Here is a 19,832-nt window from a genome sequence, read left to right on the forward strand (position 1 = left end):
TTTGTGGATTCATCCACGAATAGTTCAGTACATCCGAGTTGTTGGGACCTATAGTACGGATAAAAAGGCATTCAGGATTTCGGAAATTAAGTACAATACAAACGAAATGCACACAGTAGACATCGAAAACGGATTTGTCGGTAAGGAAACTAAGAATCTTCATATTTTAAATAATAAAAAAAACATTTATTTTTTATTAACCGATTTCCACGTTTAGCTCCGAAATACAATGTTACTACAATATCTATGGACGCAGCTGTATTCGCACAGTATCGTTTCACTAATATTTTAATGTTGGATGGCAACTTTGAATACGACTTTAATTATTACAAATGTCCTCGACTGAACTCGGGTTGTATAGTTGTTCAACTAGCACAACCCTATATGATTTGTTCAATGAGGTAAATGTTTATAACTATTACAAGACTATTTTATTTTATATTATGATTGTTTGATGTCGTGAATGATTAATGCAAATTTTAAAAATGTTAATCAATTTGATATTCATTGTCTTCGTATACTTCTAGAGGGTTTCGACCTTCAAATGCAGCTATTTTAATCAAATTAGTCGCCATCTTTCCCTATTTATTGCATCTTCTCTGCCGTAGAGAAGATCTTACTCTCTGCTTTAACATATTTGTACACACATACTTCCTTTCTTCAGAGAGGTTTACTTAAGGTTGGGTTTTTTACCTACATACTTATTGGGTTTTGTCATAATTTACAGAATGCTTTTTTGGGATGAAGATGACGGAGAACTCGGTTTTCTTATTGATGTTTCTGTTAACAATCAGGATTGGGAAGAGATCGTAGACAAAACCAATGAGTTTATAACATCGTGTCAAGTGTTACAATTTAAATGCAGACCGATTGTGTACATTCGTATTACTGGCATTAACGATTCGGTAGACAATGTGAGTTAAACTAATCTAATAATGAATTTGAAAATGGTTAATAACTTTTATGTTGTAGTATTTTCATTGTGAAGAGTTGGAGGCTCCCGTTCAAGTAGCGGTAGATCCAAACGCCGTTGAAGTCAATCGTGATGTAGCTAGTTATGAGGTTGGTCCATCATATTCGATACAAATTATAGTAATTGTTCTATTACAATTGGTTTTATGTACAATGATATAGTCAGAAATTTATTGAGAGTTTTTCATTTCAGGACAACAACGAAACAGATATTCTTATGAGTGAAACAATAACCGAAGCTCCAGTCGTTTAGCCAAATTTGAAATAAAATCATAGTTTTTTCTTCTACGCCTACCTAGATTGTCAAATATAAAATACCTATTTTATTTTATATTTTACTATTTTATTATTATTATTTACGGTTTTTATTCACTTAAAATAAAAATCACATTGTTTCATGGTTGATAATACATTTTTCGCATTGTGTAATTCTAGTAAAGAATTAATAATATTTCAGGCTTTTTTAATTTGTAAATTGAGTTCATAAAATAAACCTTGCTAGATTTTAGGAGTTTCTGAATAATTATCACTTTATAAGATAACAATAACCATGAAGAAATATATAAAGAATCATAAAATCGAGTTTCCGGCATCGTTTACATAATGGATTGAGTATGAAATTATGTATACCAGAAATAAATTTCTAAAAGTTAGTCGGTTATATTTTAAATGACTGGTACTATTTATTTTGAAGTCAGAGTAAAGAATTGTAAGAAAGGGGAAATAAATTCCTCGATGATTTTTGGCTGACAATTTTAGTGTTTGTTTTATAAAATCGGCTTGCAATTAAAAAAACCGAGGCTGATAATTTACATTTGTACTACCTGTAGTACCTTTTGAGTCATTAACAAAATTCTGATTTGTTAGATACAGTTAGTATTACCTTATCTGTGGGTCTTGATAAAGTAGAGCTCTTCTACTTGAGTATGGCTAAGATTGCGAAGGGCCTTTTTAAATCAAAAGGGTCTAAACTTCGCATGGAAGCGTGGTTGGATCATTCGGTTGTGTTTGAAACTCTAAAACGATCAAATTTGGTATCCAACCAAGGTTTGATTTGGTACCCAAACAACAATTCGTTTCAAAACCAAAATCTATGTTATCGGTACGGTTTTTTTATCAAGCGTGGTATCAATCACAATGTATTTAATGTCAACACAATATCTTAACACAAGTGTGCCCGCGGCGTGACTTGCGTGTCAACTAGTGTGGCCTAAATAACGTGTCTCTGTCTTATGATTGTCGTCGTTTACAAAATATATGTGTTTTTTTTTGACAATAACATGTTTTCGTAGCTTTAGGGGGAAAAAACGTATACCTACTGATTTTGCACACAGTTATGCTCTCGTTTCTAAGCTCTATCAAATATTACAAAAAAATTGCACGCTGTTAGAATAAAATGTAATATTTCAATCGGTCTTAACGATAACCACAGACAAGGTTTTTATTTTTCTAAATGTGTTTTTTAGACAATTAAAGAATCGTTTTACTATCGCGTATAGCACGATGACGTTTAGTTATTTTTTAGCTCTGATCCTTATAAGGTCAATTCCAGGTACGTCATATATTTCATACACAAAAGTTTTTACAATTACTTAACTGTACTGCAACCATTATATTTATTTTACTTAAAAAACTTAAGTACGCCATTAAAAAAAAAAAATTTAAATAATATGACTGGACGGTACTTTATAACGTACATAAACTATACAAATTTGTTTTATTTTTTTAGCATTTTCCAAACCTCCTTCTTCGTCCAATCCGTCCGATTACGAGCAAATCGATCACGCTCACTTCTTGGTCGACGACATTAGCAAACTGTATCTAAATGAAAGGTATGTAGTAATGTACTTATACCTACTTATGACCATTGACGTCACCATGATACATTAAGCTACTATTGATTTACTGTCGCTGAAACTATACCTAAAGTAAAGATAACAAATGCGTATACTCAAACGGAATGTTATTTCAATAATCTAACAAAGCGAGAACTCTTAATAACTAAATTTGTTTTAATTGCTCAGCGTTATTTTTAAATATCTTTAATTATACATAAATTATATTTGATTTTTAGTATTCGTATGTACATTATTAATATATTTTAATATTTATTTAAGGTTTTCGGATGTTGTTTTCGTTGTAGATAATGAAGAATTGCACGCCCATCGACTTGTGTTAGCCACACACAGTGGCTTTTTCAGGTACTTAATTCTTACCATTAAGCATAATATAAACTAATAAAATAAATAACCAAATTCGTCAAATATGTGATTCCAATTTTACAGTTTTTTTTAATTAACCAGCCATGTTTTCAATAGGTAAATACAGGGCAGAATTGAATAGTTAACGGTGAATAAATACTATGTATACTAGGTATTCACATTTTGAAAATGGTTTTTTATGTTGGTATAACTGTTTATTTAACCGTTAAATTTTTTAATTTTTTAATAAAAAAAAATGTCTTTTTTTGCTGATATGATTGATAATAATATAATATTTTATGTTTATTGAGGTAATGATAATATTGTGGCATATATAGCAGTTTAATGTTTATGTGAATATTGTGTATACATTTTAGCAAATATTTTTATGGGAGTTTTGATGAATCCGGTCGGCATAAAGTGAAAATTAAAGAAGTATCAGTGACTTCATTTAAAATACTTCTTAAATATAGCTATACCGGTCGAATAAATTTAAGTCGTCTAGAGGTAAAGTATATCATCGATGTAGCTTTAAATTCAGCCAAACACTATTTTGTTGTCTTTGTGATATGAAAAAAAAGCAGTATATTTTATCTCGATCGATTATGTAATTTTTATTTTTGTTTTAGGACGCAGTTATTGTGGAACTATTTAAGATTGCGCATTACTATGGTTTTTCAAACTTACAACATTCACTGTCCGAGTATTTTCGAAGTAACATCACCATACACAATGCATGTTCATTGTTTGCCATAGCCCGACTTTATCAACACGAACAACTCGATGTCGAACTACTCGACTTCATCGAATCGCACACTTTGGCCGTATTGGAATCCGAAGATTTTCTGTTTTTGCCGCCGGTAATTATTTCTCCGACTTCTTCTAACCGATTTCGCATAGACGAAAATCTGTGGGTGTGGCGCTATCTAGTGGTTGTTTATTTTTTCACCGCTAGATGGCGCCAAAACAGATTGCAAAATGCGTTTATTTTGGCTAGAAATATTAATTATAATACATATTATTATGAAAAGCTAACAATCGATTAATTTTTGTTACAGCAAGCGCTACAAGACGTTCTCAGTCGTGACTCGTTTGCTGCTAACGAATTGGACATATTCCGGGCGGTTTGTCGCTGGATCGACAAGCACCAACTCGACCTAGACGCTGATACTAAAACCAATGTTTTATCTGTCGTTAGATATCCATTAATCAGCGATAAAGAACTGTTATCTGTGGTCAGTAAAACGCAGCTAGTTTCTTCTAAGACCATTGCGGATGTCATCAAATCGAAAAAAAAAACGCCATCGCACGAATTAAAATTGCGAGGAGGTGTGTTTAATACTATGCAACTAAGTATTTTACTCATGTTTTATAATATGATAATTTCAACTAGCAAGCAAGCTTTCTGTCGGTAATATTATTTTTGGACAGTTAAATTAATTTAAGATATCTCACGTTTTAGAAACAGATGTGAACTTTGTTCAATCTGCCAAGGTCAACACGGATATAAACAGAACAGCCACCGTTACTAATATAGATTTGGGTCATACAGCAACTATAAACTACATTAAACTCAATTTACAATATAAAGGGTATTATCACATGTATGAAGATGTAGGGTATGTTTATAAAACATAAATTATTTATCTAATGCAAGTTCAGCACTATTAAATAAACTATTAATAGTATTGTTAAAATTAAATATATTATTCGTATTTTTTAAATTTATGAATAATTATTTTTGTTTATCAAAATTTTAATTTTATTATGAACTTTAAAATGAAAAAAAAATTATTTTTATTCATCAATAGAGAATTATTGATCACCCAACGAACAATCACAATTAATTTATGTCTTTTTTTTTATTTTACGCAAAGCTTTATTTGTTCGAATTATGTCATACTTTAGGATATACACCTATTACATTGAAGTTTCGACGAATCAGAAGCAGTGGGTGCGTGTTATAGATCATTCAAAATATCCTTGTCGAGCAATTCAACGTTTGTGGATTTCTCCACAAGCAGTTCGGTACGTTAAAATTGTTGGCGTCTATAACACGGATGAGAAGAGTTTTAAAATCTTGGAAATCAAGCACAATACCAGAGAAATGCACTTAGTAGACATCAAAAACGGGTTAGTGGGTAAGAAATCCAAGAAAATCTCTTGCAACTGTATTTAATACAAATATTTATATACTATTATTATCTAATCGACCGATTTTATCATTTAGCTCCAAAGTACAATGTTGCTTTAATATCTATGGACGCTACTGTAATCAAAGAATATCGCTTTAGTAATAATTCCATCTTGGATGGCCAGTATAAACACTTCGATAACAATTATACATGTCATCGACTGCAGTTGGGTTGTATAGAGGTTCAACTAGCACAGCCCTATATGCTTAGTTCAATGAGGTAACTGTTAAATAGCTTACAATTACTACTGGACATTTGTGTTTTACATCTATATTATTTTCGTCAAACATTGTATGGCTCGTTAGATTGCTCATTAAAACATTCATATCAACCTACTTTTGTAAGCATTTAAGCAGATGCATTGAGCCGCCAGAGTGATCACTAGCATCAGCAACATTTATTAAATTTGCCACTGTTGTGGCATTTTCTCCGTTCTTTAGTGATAGTACGGATACATGATCTATAAATACTTATTCAGATTTGTCATAATTTACAGAATGCTTCTTTGGGATAAAAATGACGGAGATCTCAGTTACATCGTTGAAGTTTCAGTTAACCATGATGATTGGGATAAAATCGTAGACAAATCCAATGAGTTGACAAAATCGTGGCAGTTGTTGCAATTTGATTTCAGACCGGTAGTGTACATTCGCATTACTGGCGTTTACAATTCAGCAAGCACTATTGTCAGTTCAATAATATTGTTATGTGTGTTGTTTTTATTTTTATTTTTTTAATTAATTTTTTAATGTTGTAGGATTTTCATGTTGCACATTTGGAGGCTCCCGCTCAAGTAGATTTAGCAAGTTATCCTACGGTTGGTACATCATATTCGATGCAAATTGCATTAGTTTTTTTTATAGTAATTATTGTACTACCATATTATCAGGAATTTAACGAGATTATTTTTGTTTCAGTAGACCATCGAAACAGATATTACAATGACAGAAGCATAGGTACAAGCCTCAGTCATTTAACCAAGTGCAAGCATATTTTTTTCCTTCTGCGCTTATCAACATAGGCAGATTTATAATATTTATATCTATTTTATATTTTACCGTTATATTATTTTCATATACTTTATTAATAAATGTATACATTTTATTTTGTTTTATGATTGGTAATAGATTTTAGAGTTTTCGCAATGTAATAATTTACCATAAATTTAATAATATGTTTATTCTTGTTTTGTCCTTGTAAAGTTTTGCTAGATTTTACGAATTTTTGAACTAAACTACACTACAATTACTAGCATATTTGCTCCTTGAACGCTTACTAAGTTTATAGTTAAATGAATAAATATATGTGTATTTATATATTACGTTTTATGATTGAATATTATTTAGAATTTGAGCTCCAAACAGTGAAATATTGGCACAAAAGCTGTTTTCTGGTTGTATACTGGTTAAACTCGCATAACCGTATGTACTTGGTTCAATGAGGTAGTGTGGTATACAAATACCTTGCAATCTATAATAGACTCTTATGTTTTTCGTTAAACTTTGTAATGTCAAGTTGGATTGTAATAATATCGGATAATCGGATAATGATGGTTATATTACATAAGATACCACTTTTATCTGCCTACTAATATATTCGTTTTATAAACGTCGTTTGTATTGAATAAATGTTATTCACTATTGTAACAGCAACATTTGTTTGAAAGTTATGAACTGAGGTTTGGCACTTTCAGTCTTCCAAAACAACTCTGTCGTCTTTTGTGGAGTCACCAGCTACATACTATTAGTTTGTGCACGACTATAGCTTGTCGTTTCAAAACGAATGCTATTAAATGTACCTTAGCTCTTAAGTTGTAGTTCACTTCGTTCGTCGTATATGTTATTAGGATCGCATATCATTTGTAGTAGTTGCATAATATTAAAAAATAAACACGTTTAAAAAAAAACAAATCAACTCGATTTAATTGTGGTGGCTTATATTTTGTCGTGAACGCCGTTACGGGTTACCTCGCACAAACATAATAAAATCAACAAAAAAAATCACATATATCATAATATAAACACATCCGCATGAAAAGTTCGTTTTAACTAATCGCAAGAGTCGCATTATTATTCTTCTAAGACCATGAGCAACGCGGTTAAAGCAGCCAGCCAAGCGGGCCTGTTTCTGTTCCGTCGGCTTTCCGCCAATGCCGTAGAATTCCTATTGTTGCACACCAACGAAGCGTCCGGAAGTAAATATTGGGTTCCGCCAAAAGGTGATTAGCTTTGATTATCTCTAGCCGACGATTTGTCGTTTATTGTATGCTAATAAAATATGGTCTTCAGGTTGCTTGGGCGAGTGCGAGGAACCCGTCCAAGGTGCTCTGAGGATTACGGAGTGTTTGACAGGACTCACTAAGTGCGACATTGACGTTTTCTCAAAGTACAAGTACCCACTCAAAGTAAGTGTATCCGACGGAAAACTCACTAGACGATTACAGTAATCTATTGTAAGGTGTTAACAATTGAGTCGCTTATAATTAATATCATTGAGTAAATGGGAAAGCCAGCGCTTAAAATAAGTACAGCGATGGTTGTTAGTACCCATAATGGAGAGAAAGTTAAAAACAGTTTTTCGGTTGGAAGATAGAGCTGGACAGTGACGAAGAAGATGGGAAAAGTCACACATATAGCAGGTTCTTTGTGTAAAGTGCAGTATGGAGAGAAATTATGAAGGAGACATGAGAAACGAAAAGGCTGGCAGTAGATTATGACCGGAGAAAAGCGAAATTGAGATGTTTGAGAATGTCTTTAGATTGACTTTTTTGTGTAGTTGTGTAAGACTTAACCTAGCCGGGAGTTTCTCTTAGTTTCACGTAATTAGGATAATATACATTTTAGCGTTAAGTTTTACGGGATTTTTGTACACCAACAGTACACCCACCTCGAAGATTCGAACGAGATCGACTTCTTTTTGGGTCACGTGCACAATAACAACAAGCAAATCGTGATCTCGGACTGCCATTGTGACTACAAGTGGATGAACTTGGAATGCGCGTGCAACCGTATGAAGTACATCGAGCTGAAACAAATGGCCAAATGTTACCAGAACATAATCATCGACAACAAGTTGGGAAACTACACAATATAGAAACATCTCAGACGCATAATTCGATCTATGTAATAAACATACAATGATAATAAAGCACTAGAGCGAAATAAGTACCTGCGCCTATTTTCGGGTTGATATTATTTTTATAGCTATGATTTTTATTATGATTTATTTTTATGAGCTATAGCATTAGCATTGATGTTTTCTTAGTACTGTTAAAAAAATCATTTATTTTATTGGCTTCAGAAGATTCCTAAAAATATCCGATTGAAATAATTAGAATATTATTTTAAATTAGAACTATTAAAAATATTTATATAGTTGTCGCGTTAACAAGGTATCAGTGTCGTTCGAAAATTATAAATAAAACTTAATCACTTTTTTGGCATAGTATTAGAAGTGTTTATTTCAAATGCATTTTATACATAACATTTGAACAAGGCTGGCTAATTATTTAACCTAACCTTAGATTTAGTATATTAATATACTAAATCATCTAATGATGACCGCATTGGGTCTTAAAGGCCCGTTAAGCTTGATGATGAAGAATATCAGTTTAATCGTGGTTTATTTTTTTTTTTTTTTTAGAGCGGAGTTGTCAAGTAGATTAGTAATTTAGAGCGCAAATTTAGTTTATTGCTAAGGATGCTATTGGTTCTCACCATTATTTGTTATACTTTTGTCACTATTTCTTGTCTAAAGAACTATTTGTTCGGTTTATATAAAAAATTGATCATGACAGTGGTGTGTGTTCTACCATAATAAATGGTAAATATAGTTTCAAGGGAGCCAAACGGTATCAATTTGGAGATCTTAAAGAAAATATGACAACAGCCAGAATAGTACTGGATAATTAAGATTTCAATAGAGGTTATTAAGAGGTCCAGATCTCAATTTGGACAAGACTATAGAACACTGTAAATCCGTTGAACTGACGGCCTATCAACAAAATTAGATTTCTGACAGTGAAATATATGAAAACCAAATGGAATGACCCCTAGCCTTAAAAGATTTTCATGTTAAAATGTTTCTGTCAAATTATGAAGTATTATGTTTCAATAAATTGTATAAATAAAAATAGTACTTCAACGAAACCAATTATAACCAAAACAAATTGTTCGATTGTTACTCTTTTAAGAACGCTAATAAGGTACTTTTGTTGTCTTTTTTGAGCGCCACTGTGTTGCAAAGCTGTTTAGAAAAATGTATATAATTTAATTAATTTAAGACAGTGTATTTAATAAGTGACTAATTTCATTTACGGTTTAAAGAGTATAGTGTTATGCAGATTAAATAATAGCATTGGGTATATATTACAATATATACTCAATGATAATAGTATACTCTAACGCCCAGTTTTTTTTTCAATCTTGTTTATGTTGAAATGTATTTAGGACTCAACAAGTTCTTTTGACAAAATTAGTGGCTTGCATTAAATTGATCACCCTTGCTATAATATTATGTGCCCCCACTAAACTGTCTATTGTCAATAGTTTAAACACAAAAGCCGAAATTAAGTCTCACCGACCCTATACGTTTTCATTACCTTTAAAAAAATAGCAATTTCGAAAATAAAAAAATCAATTAAAAAACTCAATTAGACCAAGAGGGGCAGTGCCAAAATGTTTTTTTTAAATAGCTATCGTAATCCAAATTATCCAAGATAAACAAAAATATCATTTTTTTTGGATAAATAATATAATTATTTTGAGAAACCAATATGCTATCTTTTTTTAAGGGGCACTGTATAGGCAATTATTCTAAAAACTTAAATTAAATAATTTTTTTTCATACGGTTAATACTTAATTTAATATTTTATACGTTGCCTTTTAAGTTTCAAAAGTTAATAGCGCTCAGGAAATCACTAAAATAAGGTTTTGCTAATTTTATAACACTGTACAATTATTATAGTAAACAGATACCATAAGTATAAAATATCGATAAAAATCATCATCGTAACGGCGAAAAACTGTTCAAAATTTAATTTCTAAGACTTTGCTCGAAAAAGAGAAATAAAGAAAAATAAAGCACCTTTTAGGTAAGATTTCTGATCCATAAACATGCCACATGGGTACGAATCGGTTCAACACACAGTCAACTAAAATCATTTTTCTTAAATTTGTGGCTTAGGTATATATTAAGAAAAAACATCTGCCTATTAGATATTTATTAACTTTTAAACAATATTAGCACCGCTATATTTACTACGTGATTTTCCACGATTTACACAAAAACAAAAGGTATTTTATTGTTTGAAATATTAATCGGTGTCAATTATTTATAGTTGTACAACACTTTTGAATTTTGTTAGCTCTGAACATATTTGGTCTCCAGAAAACCCGTCAAGTGTACCTCCTAATTATTTGCACATTTTTCTAGTGAATATGGAAAACTGTAGCAAACAAATTGTCAAATCAAAGACATTTTTCAACGGGTTAATGTGAGTTGGTTAATATTGTTGATTTAAAATTTAAGTTCTGATATTTTGTCTTCTGATTTACTAACGAAAAATTAACCACCTTCTACTCGTGTCCAGTACCAGTTGGGCAGACTCGAGAAAGTATTAATTCAATTATTATTTTAAGCGAAAACGAGATAAATCGATCACCCTGTAAACGGTTAACGGCTTAAACACTCGCGGGAGGGACGCTCAAAGTTTTTCGATTCGCGGGGACCACCGCGTTTTATTGTTTTGCGGCTCGGCCGCGTTACACGTGATTGCGTTTTTCTCTCGACGCCGCGTACGTGTGCGGTTTTATACACTTTGTATATATATATATATATTGTCGTTATTGTCGGGGTAATTGCTTTCATTGCGCGCGGTTTGGAGATATATATGTATATATATATACTACAATCGTTTGATCGATGCAGTTATTGGACGCTGCGGCGGCGGCGGAGGGTCGGGGGTGCAGGCGCCGCCCATTTTTCATCGTTGCCGCCGGAGGAGGGAGTGGTCACGGGGCGTAACGGAAAAACCCATAAACGTGCGGACGTGCCCGAGCGCGGGCCGGCGGGCGGGTGCGGCACCGCCGAGTAGAGCGGCGGCGGCGGCGGCGGCGGGAGGAAGAGGAGGAGGAGATGGAGGTGGACGGTGGCGGCGGCGGCTAACACGCGTCGGCATGACCGACCGCGACGGCGGCCGCCGGTTATTGTCACCCGGTGTCTGCCGGCAGTACGACGCATTTGCGCACCGCTCGTTGTGCAGCTCCTGTCCGCGGCGTTTTACCATCACACATTACATTTTTTCGGTCCCCCCAAAAATAAAAACCGAAAAAACGGTCGTTTTCAAACAAAAATTTCCAATATCGTTTTTTTTTTAATATTGCCTATAGTACGGCACACATACACATACACACACACACTTATTCACTTACTTACCTAACGTGTCTACGCGGTCAAACGTGCTCGCTATCGCATTTATGGTGCCGGGCGCGGCTGTGGCCACCATGGAGCAAAATTTCACACTGCGGCCGTGCGCCACGGACTTCTCGGTGGCCGCCATACTGGCGCGGCGTGACCAAGGTGTGGCCGCGGCCGCAGCCGCGGCGGCGATGGCCGCCAAAACGGCCGGCCACCACAATCACCGTCATCATCACCATCACCATCAAGACGAACCGTCGCCGGACAGCCAAGGTGAGGCTCGAGCGTAGAAACGACGTTTATCGTCGCGCCTATAATAATCATTATTGTACTTGCCCTGGTCAATTCAACCCAGGTTGATCCGTGTTGAAAATAAAAATCGTTTGTCGTGGCCAACGCGGATCGGGCACGCACATTAATATTATGTAAAAATATAATATAGTAAATTAATTGTCCAAAAAAAAAACCCTGTAACGTGAACGTTTGATTTTGTTTTGCCTTTGAAACGCAGAAGAACAGCGGCCGGTCGACGAGCCCATGTCGAGGAAGCGGCGCTTGAGCGACGGCTCGGCCACGAGGTCGCACGCCGCGGTGGCCGACGAGGTGGTCATATCCTCGTCGACGTCCAGTCCGCCGCCACAGTCGCAGCCGCCACAGCCGCAACCGCGTCCGCCGTCGGCGGCCGCCGACCCGCAGCTGGAGGAACGGTTCAACTCCGAAGACCTCAGACACGTGGGTTGCCGGTTGGAGACCAAAGAACTGTGGGACAAGTTCAACGATCTGGGCACCGAAATGATCATCACGAAAACCGGAAGGTAAGCGCACGGTTTCGTTAACCGACTTATTAAGTTTAACCAAGTCACAGTGCAAGGCGATACCCGTTTTAACCAAGTCACAGTGCAATTATTGAAATTCCGAATGACTTGTCGACGAATTCGATTGAATAATCTAATTGAATAAATCGAATAAAATTAATGATGAAAATAAACCATTTTTTTTAAGGGGTTTTCCCGTCGTTTTACATAACTTGAAATCCTATCCGAGTGTGTATGTTTTGGGGTTTTCCCGCATTTTGTAATCTGTTGGAACAGTTTAGGTTTGTAAAAAAAAAAATAAAACCCCCAAACCTCTAAGACGCCCTGAGAATATTTTCTGCACCTAAATCATGACGAATTTCAATACAAATATTAAATTAAAATTACAACTTCGATTCAATCAACATAAGCTCATCCATTTTAATGGTTAAATAGATAAATAATAAATAATAATGACCATCAAATAATATTATTATGACTATATTCGCGATTCATTATTTATTCACAAATTAATCAATAATGATTATTCGTAAATTATTCATTAATCGTCCGACCAAATCAACGAATTATTCGCGTTATTCGATTTATTCGAAAAATCAATTAATTTTCCGAATTAAAAACTTCAATTCAATTCAATCATTGTTCGCACACAAATTGTCGTTAGAGTATTTCTAAACTAATTTAATATCTCATTCTGCTATGTCTTGTTCACATAGTAAGTAATTCTGTTCTTAATAAGTCTGTTTCGATTGCCGAAAAAGTGTTTTTTTTTTCATATCCAATTTTTCTGTCTGAAATAGCGCTTTTCGTAGTTGCATTTCGTTTATTTTGCCTCTGCTTGTACATTTTGTTTTCGATAAAGCTAAATATGTTCGTTGTATTTCCTTATTTTATTCTCAATAAAATATGTTACCGATAATATATCATAATCGGCCAACGGCGGGCCTACAGTTAAAATGTTAACGTCGATTTATTTACTGTAAAAAAAACAACAGTTAAGCCAAGCACTCTAATAACAATTTTTACATTTTTACCATTTTCATAGAATTCCAAAACTCTGCCCGCTTTTGAAACCTAAATTAAAAAATACTTGACAATATTTTACTGACATTTTTTATCGTTCGATTACCAGTTTTATATTATTATTTTTAAAGTTAATAAAAATTTTAATGTAAGTGTTAAAAATTATTGTTCTTATTTTTCAAAGACATGTTCGTCGATTTCAATTCGTTATCACTTGCAACTGTTTCTGAAAATCAGTAAATAAACTTTATGATAAAAAACATCTCAAATGTTCTGATTATTTCATTTCTATATTATTACACATAACTAATTGCCATGTTCTGACGGATATGTGGATTTTTGTGTTTTTTAAGGATCGTGAGGGTTGTAAAAAAAATGGTTTTAGATAACAATATCACAACTACCCCACCGTGTCAAAATGGTCAGGCCTAGAAAACCAAAGGGATAGTCGTCCTTTTCCAACCAACGATTGACATTGTTATTCATTTATTTTTTCTTCCAAAATTGACTCGAACATTTTGTTCGTTTTAAAACAATTTTCCAAGTCTTTAACGCTGAACATTCGAATGATTTATCACTTTGAAATTTATTATCACCTCCGACCGGCCTCCAAACGTTGGCTCCTAAGCAGAATGTACCTAAATTCGTTTTTTTTTTACTGTTTTACTGTTTTACCACCCACCCGGGCCGGTATCGTGGAGATTACATTATAATATAGCTGCGTTGAGTTTCACATTGTAAAATCAGTCGTTTCGTATAATTTACATTATGTTATACTGCTGTATATTATTAGCGTGTCATATGATGTTCACTATAAACGTTTCATCCCGTACCGCACAAGTCGAACGCGCTAATGACAATTTAATTCGACATCACACACACACACCGCTCTCAAAACAATAATAATTATGATGTTTGATTTTCAACACACACACTCACTCTCTCTCTCTGTAATTATGATATATCAACGGACCTAAACTAACGGATATAACATCATACACCTACCTACCCCGCGTTTCCATTGATGTCCATTATACACGGTTAAGTATCACGGTTAACCCTTCACGCTTTTCAATTAATAGTTGTCCCGGCTGATGTGTATGCCGGTTAATCCGGCCCGAGGCCGAAATATTTATGTAGAAAATGATTTTTCCCGTATACAGTGTGTCAAATGTAAACTTTATTCATTAGCGGATAACGTTCGTTTATGAAAAACTATGTACATCACTTTAGATATGGTTCTTTCCAGCCTAACCTAACCTACCCGTTGGAAAATGTCGGGGAACCTAATGTATTGATCGTTCGGACCATAGTGGTTGGGTTAAGTTGGATCCATGATTATTAGAATTATCCCAAAAACCGTTTCTCTACCATCAATCGTTCGGCGATCCAGGCGAGATAGACATACTCGAGAAGATCTTAGAGATGTCGCAAAACAAGAATAGGTCGAGAGTTGTCTGAATAGTGATAGCCATCGACGTCCTAGCAATTTCTAGAGGAATTACTTTATTGGTTTTCATTAAGTACAAATGCATAACACCGAAATAGAAAATTTCCCCACAAAGTCAATGTATTTACATTGGGGGAAAGCACAAAGCATTGACTTGGAATGGTCGGATCATTGAAATTTGAACTTTCTCTGATGACTTCAGGTCAGGAACTCTGTGAGAGATGAAAGTGAGTGACGCCGTTAAGGTTTAGCATCCGAAATTTAGCATACCAATTTGCTAGTTCTGCCAGTTCAATCACATTTCGATTACTCGCGGTTGTACCAGACCTTTCGGGACATACTGTATAATCGCATTGGTCGTTTCACAATAGGAACACAAAACGCAATATCGGGTCAAGCACATAATATGTATGTAAATCCCCAAACTTTGTCGTACAGTTTCGTCGCCATACAATTTATACACCAGGTACGGCGTTAATGGCTTTTTAAGCTTTCCAATAATTGGCAATGTTATAATATGCTAATAATGCGCGCAGTTTATGTGTGTTATCGTTGAACGTTCTGCGAATTACAGGTGAGGCTGCTCGAGAGTCTTCGAAGAGCCTGTATTATATTAATATAATGCTTTACATTTATCAGCACCGAAGTTCTAGACTTCCCACAACAACACCGCTAATTGGTTACACCTTAACGTGGTGAGAAATTAATTTGTTTACTTAAAGGACTAGTGCGACTTCGTGAAAAGTCTGAATTTTTTAAAATTTGAAAGCATAACGCTTTTAGATCTCTGCAAATACAAAAGGGTTACACTTAATTATAGTTAAGAGCGATGGAATTTCGTTCTATTGGAATTCCGAGAAAGCCAGGTCTCAGTGTTTAGGCAAAACGCGATAGAACTTACCCGTTTGCGGACTCGAGAAAGCTACTCAACACGTATAACAATGGTATCCAATGGTCATTCGATGCAGCCGGTCACAGCTGGTTGGGTTTTGAGTTTTTGCAGCAATTATTGTATTCTTTAAAAGGATTCGTTATGGACTTATGCGCCCGAAACACAGACGAACGATTATTCCTTGCACATACAAAACATTTACAATACAATAGTGGTGGCCCAGATAATGTAATTAATTGCGACTGCTCCGATATTAGCGTTTGTTCGTGCAACAACAGTCGTTGGTGGCGTTTAACTGCAATTATTGTGCACCGTTCTTCGTACTTGGACGGACCAGCTATTACCACCTATGTGCACCTTATTGTAGCCATTTAGATTGCTATTGTTGTGGGAAAACGCACGCGATCGCATGTCTTCGACCGAAACTGCAACGATTCCATTCGTTTGCACAACCCGGCGATGATAATATACCCGTCCAAAGCTGTTACGGCCGGGGGGAAATTCACTTAAATAGGTCATTTCGGCACAAGTACCAATCACTTTCGGTAGCTAAAATTTGTGAAAACAGACTTAACCGTCTTCCTCTTTATCGCTTCAAAAGTTCTAAACCTAAAAAAGAAATTTACCATCCAATTGACCCATAAGCCTAATTGATACATCTAAAACAAGATAGGTTATTGTTGCGTGAATGGTATTCCTCCAACGTGGATGTTTCTGAAGCGACCTATCACTGTGTCAGGCCAGGGATGTGAGGAATTGGCTATTAAGTGATTTTTTTCGATTTGTTATCGAAGCATATCGATGGTTTTAACGGATCGACTTTGTCGATCTGAACACACCCTAAATGGACAATTTAGGACAACAAATGCATCTCTAGTGATTGTCCTCAGAGATTCCCGTGCAGGAATGACAAATTCTTCAAGGATATAGGGTACCGTAGAGGTAACTGTGTTGATCGTCCTGTAGACTTCATGGTCTAGAATATATTCGTATAGTGCAGCACTCAGTAGGTTGTGTGCATGCTCAGTTTTGTGTCTTGACATTTTAGCACAATTTTCCCCCTCGAATTTCCCTTCGAATAAACCTAACCTTTCCGTGGGTAAACGATTCAAATATTGTTCGTTGGCTCGCAATTATTGTCGTTTGACATTTCCACCGTGAGAGAGGTGACATTTCGTTGACGTATTAACGTCTAAACGATTCGGTTAGGTTGACGAGCCACCACCTAGTGGAATTTGTGTACCTATATTATTATGCGTGGCCGTTGTTCGGTGTGATTGATGTTTTTTTAAGAAACTCGACGGCAGCTGTGCCGCAGTATGCTGTGGTGTACAGTGCACGTTGCTAAATAAACAAATGAAACGACCCACCTATATTATATTGTAATACAAATATATGTACGCAATTTGAATGAGAGCCGATCGTAGACCGCAAAAAAAAAAAAAAAAATGGGAAAAAGGGGTTTACAATATAAAACATGGCACCCGTGCGCCGTCTGCGCCCCCGATAAATACTTATTATATTATGCTATTTTTGTATGCATATATATTTAAATTACCCATAAGCCTTTATTGTATTGTCATCCCGGCCGTTTGTGTGGCTCCACCTTCTACACGAATAATATTATACCGGGAGAGAGAGATAGGTCGTCCCCATGCAACACAAAAACAAACCGCAATACAATGCAGGCTATGTGTAATATTATAATATAATATTATTATACACGATCCCCGTCCATAAGTATAAATGCATACGCAATAATGTCGTCAAACATGCTTACTGTGTATGTACATATAAATATGTATATATATATGGGTAATATGTATACTTACACACACATGTGCAGTGCACACGACTACATTGGGAACGTACCTATACATTATCCCGTGTGCCGCACACGGGAGGGAAGTGACGACCGTTTTTGCATTGGTATCACGGAAAGTCACAGCACGGGTTCTGTCCCCTTAAGTACACAATACAAAAAAATAAATAAATAAAAAAAAAAAACCCGTCCGTCTCACTGCAAAACCCGCAACGACATGGCGCAACGCGGTTAGATCTCTTAATAATAATATTATACAACACAGGGTGTGGTCACCGTTCCAAACGCTATTCATTTCTTTTGAAAACAATTGCCATTTTTTTTTTTTGCATTTATCGCTCAAAAACGTATTGTGATTTTCAACGACAACCCCTGTCAAGTCCTAAAAGTTCTCTTTGGGTTAGGTCTCTGCAGTTCCAGAGAAGTGTCCAACTCTGACGTGTGAACGAGGAGCGAAAAAAAATGCCAAGAGTGTGCTCATTAACGACTTGAACAATATATTAAAAAGCTAGTTAATAGTGGAGGGAGACGACCGAGATGTTTTGTGAAGGAAAGGTGTATAAGAAGTGATGTTTTTATTTAAAATAGTGGTATTTTTTCTGTTTGAAAACATTCTAATTTATGCTGTCGTACAACTGTTGGACAATTCTCTGATATTTACCTGGAATTTAATACTCGCAAGAGCTATTTTTACTAAGAAATATTCTGATAAAAAAGCGATGATGGATTGTGTTTCCATTAAGGTCGAAAATTCGGGTCTGCTGGTATTATAAAGTATTTTTTTTGCTTTTATTTGATACAATATGTAAAACTAAAAAAACAACCGGATCACCCTGTACATTGACTGACGTCTCCGGGTTAATAATTCAAACGGCGGGGCGGAAAAACGGCGAGCACAAAATTATTTCTGTGTGTGTGTGTATGGTGCAAAAAGGCTAAGACGACGGTTGGGGTAGCCATATTATATTATCCGTCAGCGGCGGTAGTAGTGTATGGGCAAGAGGAGGATAAGTACTAAAAAAAAAAAAAAAAATATATATATTATACCGGGAGACTACCGGCGTTGCTAATAGTAACCGCACGACGACGACGATAAAAGACCCTCGGCGTTACACCTTTTTTTTGGGGGGGAGGGTAAGGGGCTGGGTTTTTCTTTTTCCCATTTTATATTATTGTGCTCGCCTCGAGGGTAATTTGAATATTGCCCCGCGATAACTCACGGCCTCGCCGCAGTGTAATACGAGACAAGACGGAATTTTAAAAAATGTACATTTTGTTTATTTTCATTTTGCACGTGCACGTGGGAGAAAAATGAGTATGAACACTAATTTACATCCCTCGGGAACGGCAGTTCGGTGTGTGTGTGTATACTCAAACGCCTAAACACATATTATTACACACGGTACAGTCGCTGCTGTATTATAATAGCTGTTATATTATTAGTACCTTAAAAGATAGCCAAGTTTGGAATTTACTTTTATAGCAGCCGTCGGTTAGCCCGAACTTTAGCTATCCTTCAACCGTACGAACCCCTCCGGTTAGGAAAACGCTAAAGACGGCAGTAAAATGGCGGAGTGAAGTGTTATTCACTTACTTAGTAAATACTTTTCGACGAAAATCGCTCTTGACGTTTTTCAGGGCGCTTTTATTGGGATACAGCAAACCGACTACAAAAATTGCTAATCATATTTGTTTCACAGAAAATGGCGGGGCTTAGGATTTTAGGAATTGATCACTTTGTAAGCGGATTCGCTCGTGCACGGCTTAAGTATGTTAACAATACACAACAGATAAACAGATGAACGCCGGTGCGTTATCGATAAGTTTAGCGGTAAACAGTTTTAACACCGCATAAATAAAAAATACTCGCTATTTGGCGCCGTCAAATTTGCATATAAATATAATATATTGTAATGTTTTAAATCGCATTTCGCTGGTTGTTTGTATTAATTTTTACCGCTCGTTCGACGGCCAAAAAAAAAAATAAACCCCGTTGTACAACACATTAGCGAACGCCGGCGATTATTATCTGCTTTCGGGCTTT

At 35.4% G+C, this 19,832-nt stretch overlaps 3 protein-coding genes across 3 annotated transcripts in view; all 3 read left to right on the plus strand.

The window, feature by feature from the left end:
• Positions 1 to 2,475: 2,475 nt before the first annotated feature.
• On the plus strand, positions 2,476 to 7,115 carry LOC126842435 (BTB/POZ domain-containing protein 9-like). Its single transcript, XM_050579449.1, has 12 exons — positions 2,476 to 2,524; positions 2,702 to 2,804; positions 3,090 to 3,173; positions 3,551 to 3,680; positions 3,803 to 4,033; positions 4,232 to 4,502; positions 4,636 to 4,764; positions 5,075 to 5,314; positions 5,404 to 5,587; positions 5,865 to 6,054; positions 6,126 to 6,185; positions 7,062 to 7,115. The coding sequence occupies exons 1-12, from the start codon at positions 2,476 to 2,478 to the stop codon at positions 7,113 to 7,115; spliced, it is 1,725 nt and encodes a 574-aa protein (XP_050435406.1).
• A 338-nt stretch (positions 7,116 to 7,453) lies between these two features.
• Positions 7,454 to 8,461, plus strand: LOC126842436 (uncharacterized). Its single transcript, XM_050579450.1, has 3 exons — positions 7,454 to 7,562; positions 7,657 to 7,772; positions 8,246 to 8,461. Exons 1-3 carry the CDS (start codon positions 7,454 to 7,456, stop codon positions 8,459 to 8,461), a joined length of 441 nt encoding a protein of 146 aa, XP_050435407.1.
• Positions 8,462 to 11,595: 3,134 nt separating this feature from the next.
• The window catches only part of LOC126842437 (T-box transcription factor TBX20-like), a 30,439-nt gene continuing 22,202 nt past the window's right edge, over positions 11,596 to 19,832 (plus strand). The window contains exons 1-2 of the mRNA XM_050579451.1: positions 11,596 to 12,059; positions 12,298 to 12,601. Of these exons, the coding sequence (XP_050435408.1) occupies positions 11,846 to 12,059; positions 12,298 to 12,601 (518 nt within the window). The 5' untranslated portion in view covers positions 11,596 to 11,845. The remainder of the gene's footprint in view (positions 12,060 to 12,297; positions 12,602 to 19,832) is intronic.

The sequence above is a fragment of the Adelges cooleyi genome, unplaced genomic scaffold, assembly GCF_023614345.1.
Source record: "Adelges cooleyi isolate 19-005CV unplaced genomic scaffold, UGA_ACOO_1.1 ACOO_flye_CR_arks_rails_tigmint_CR_PRNA_519, whole genome shotgun sequence".
NCBI classification, from domain to species: domain Eukaryota; kingdom Metazoa; phylum Arthropoda; class Insecta; order Hemiptera; family Adelgidae; genus Adelges; species Adelges cooleyi.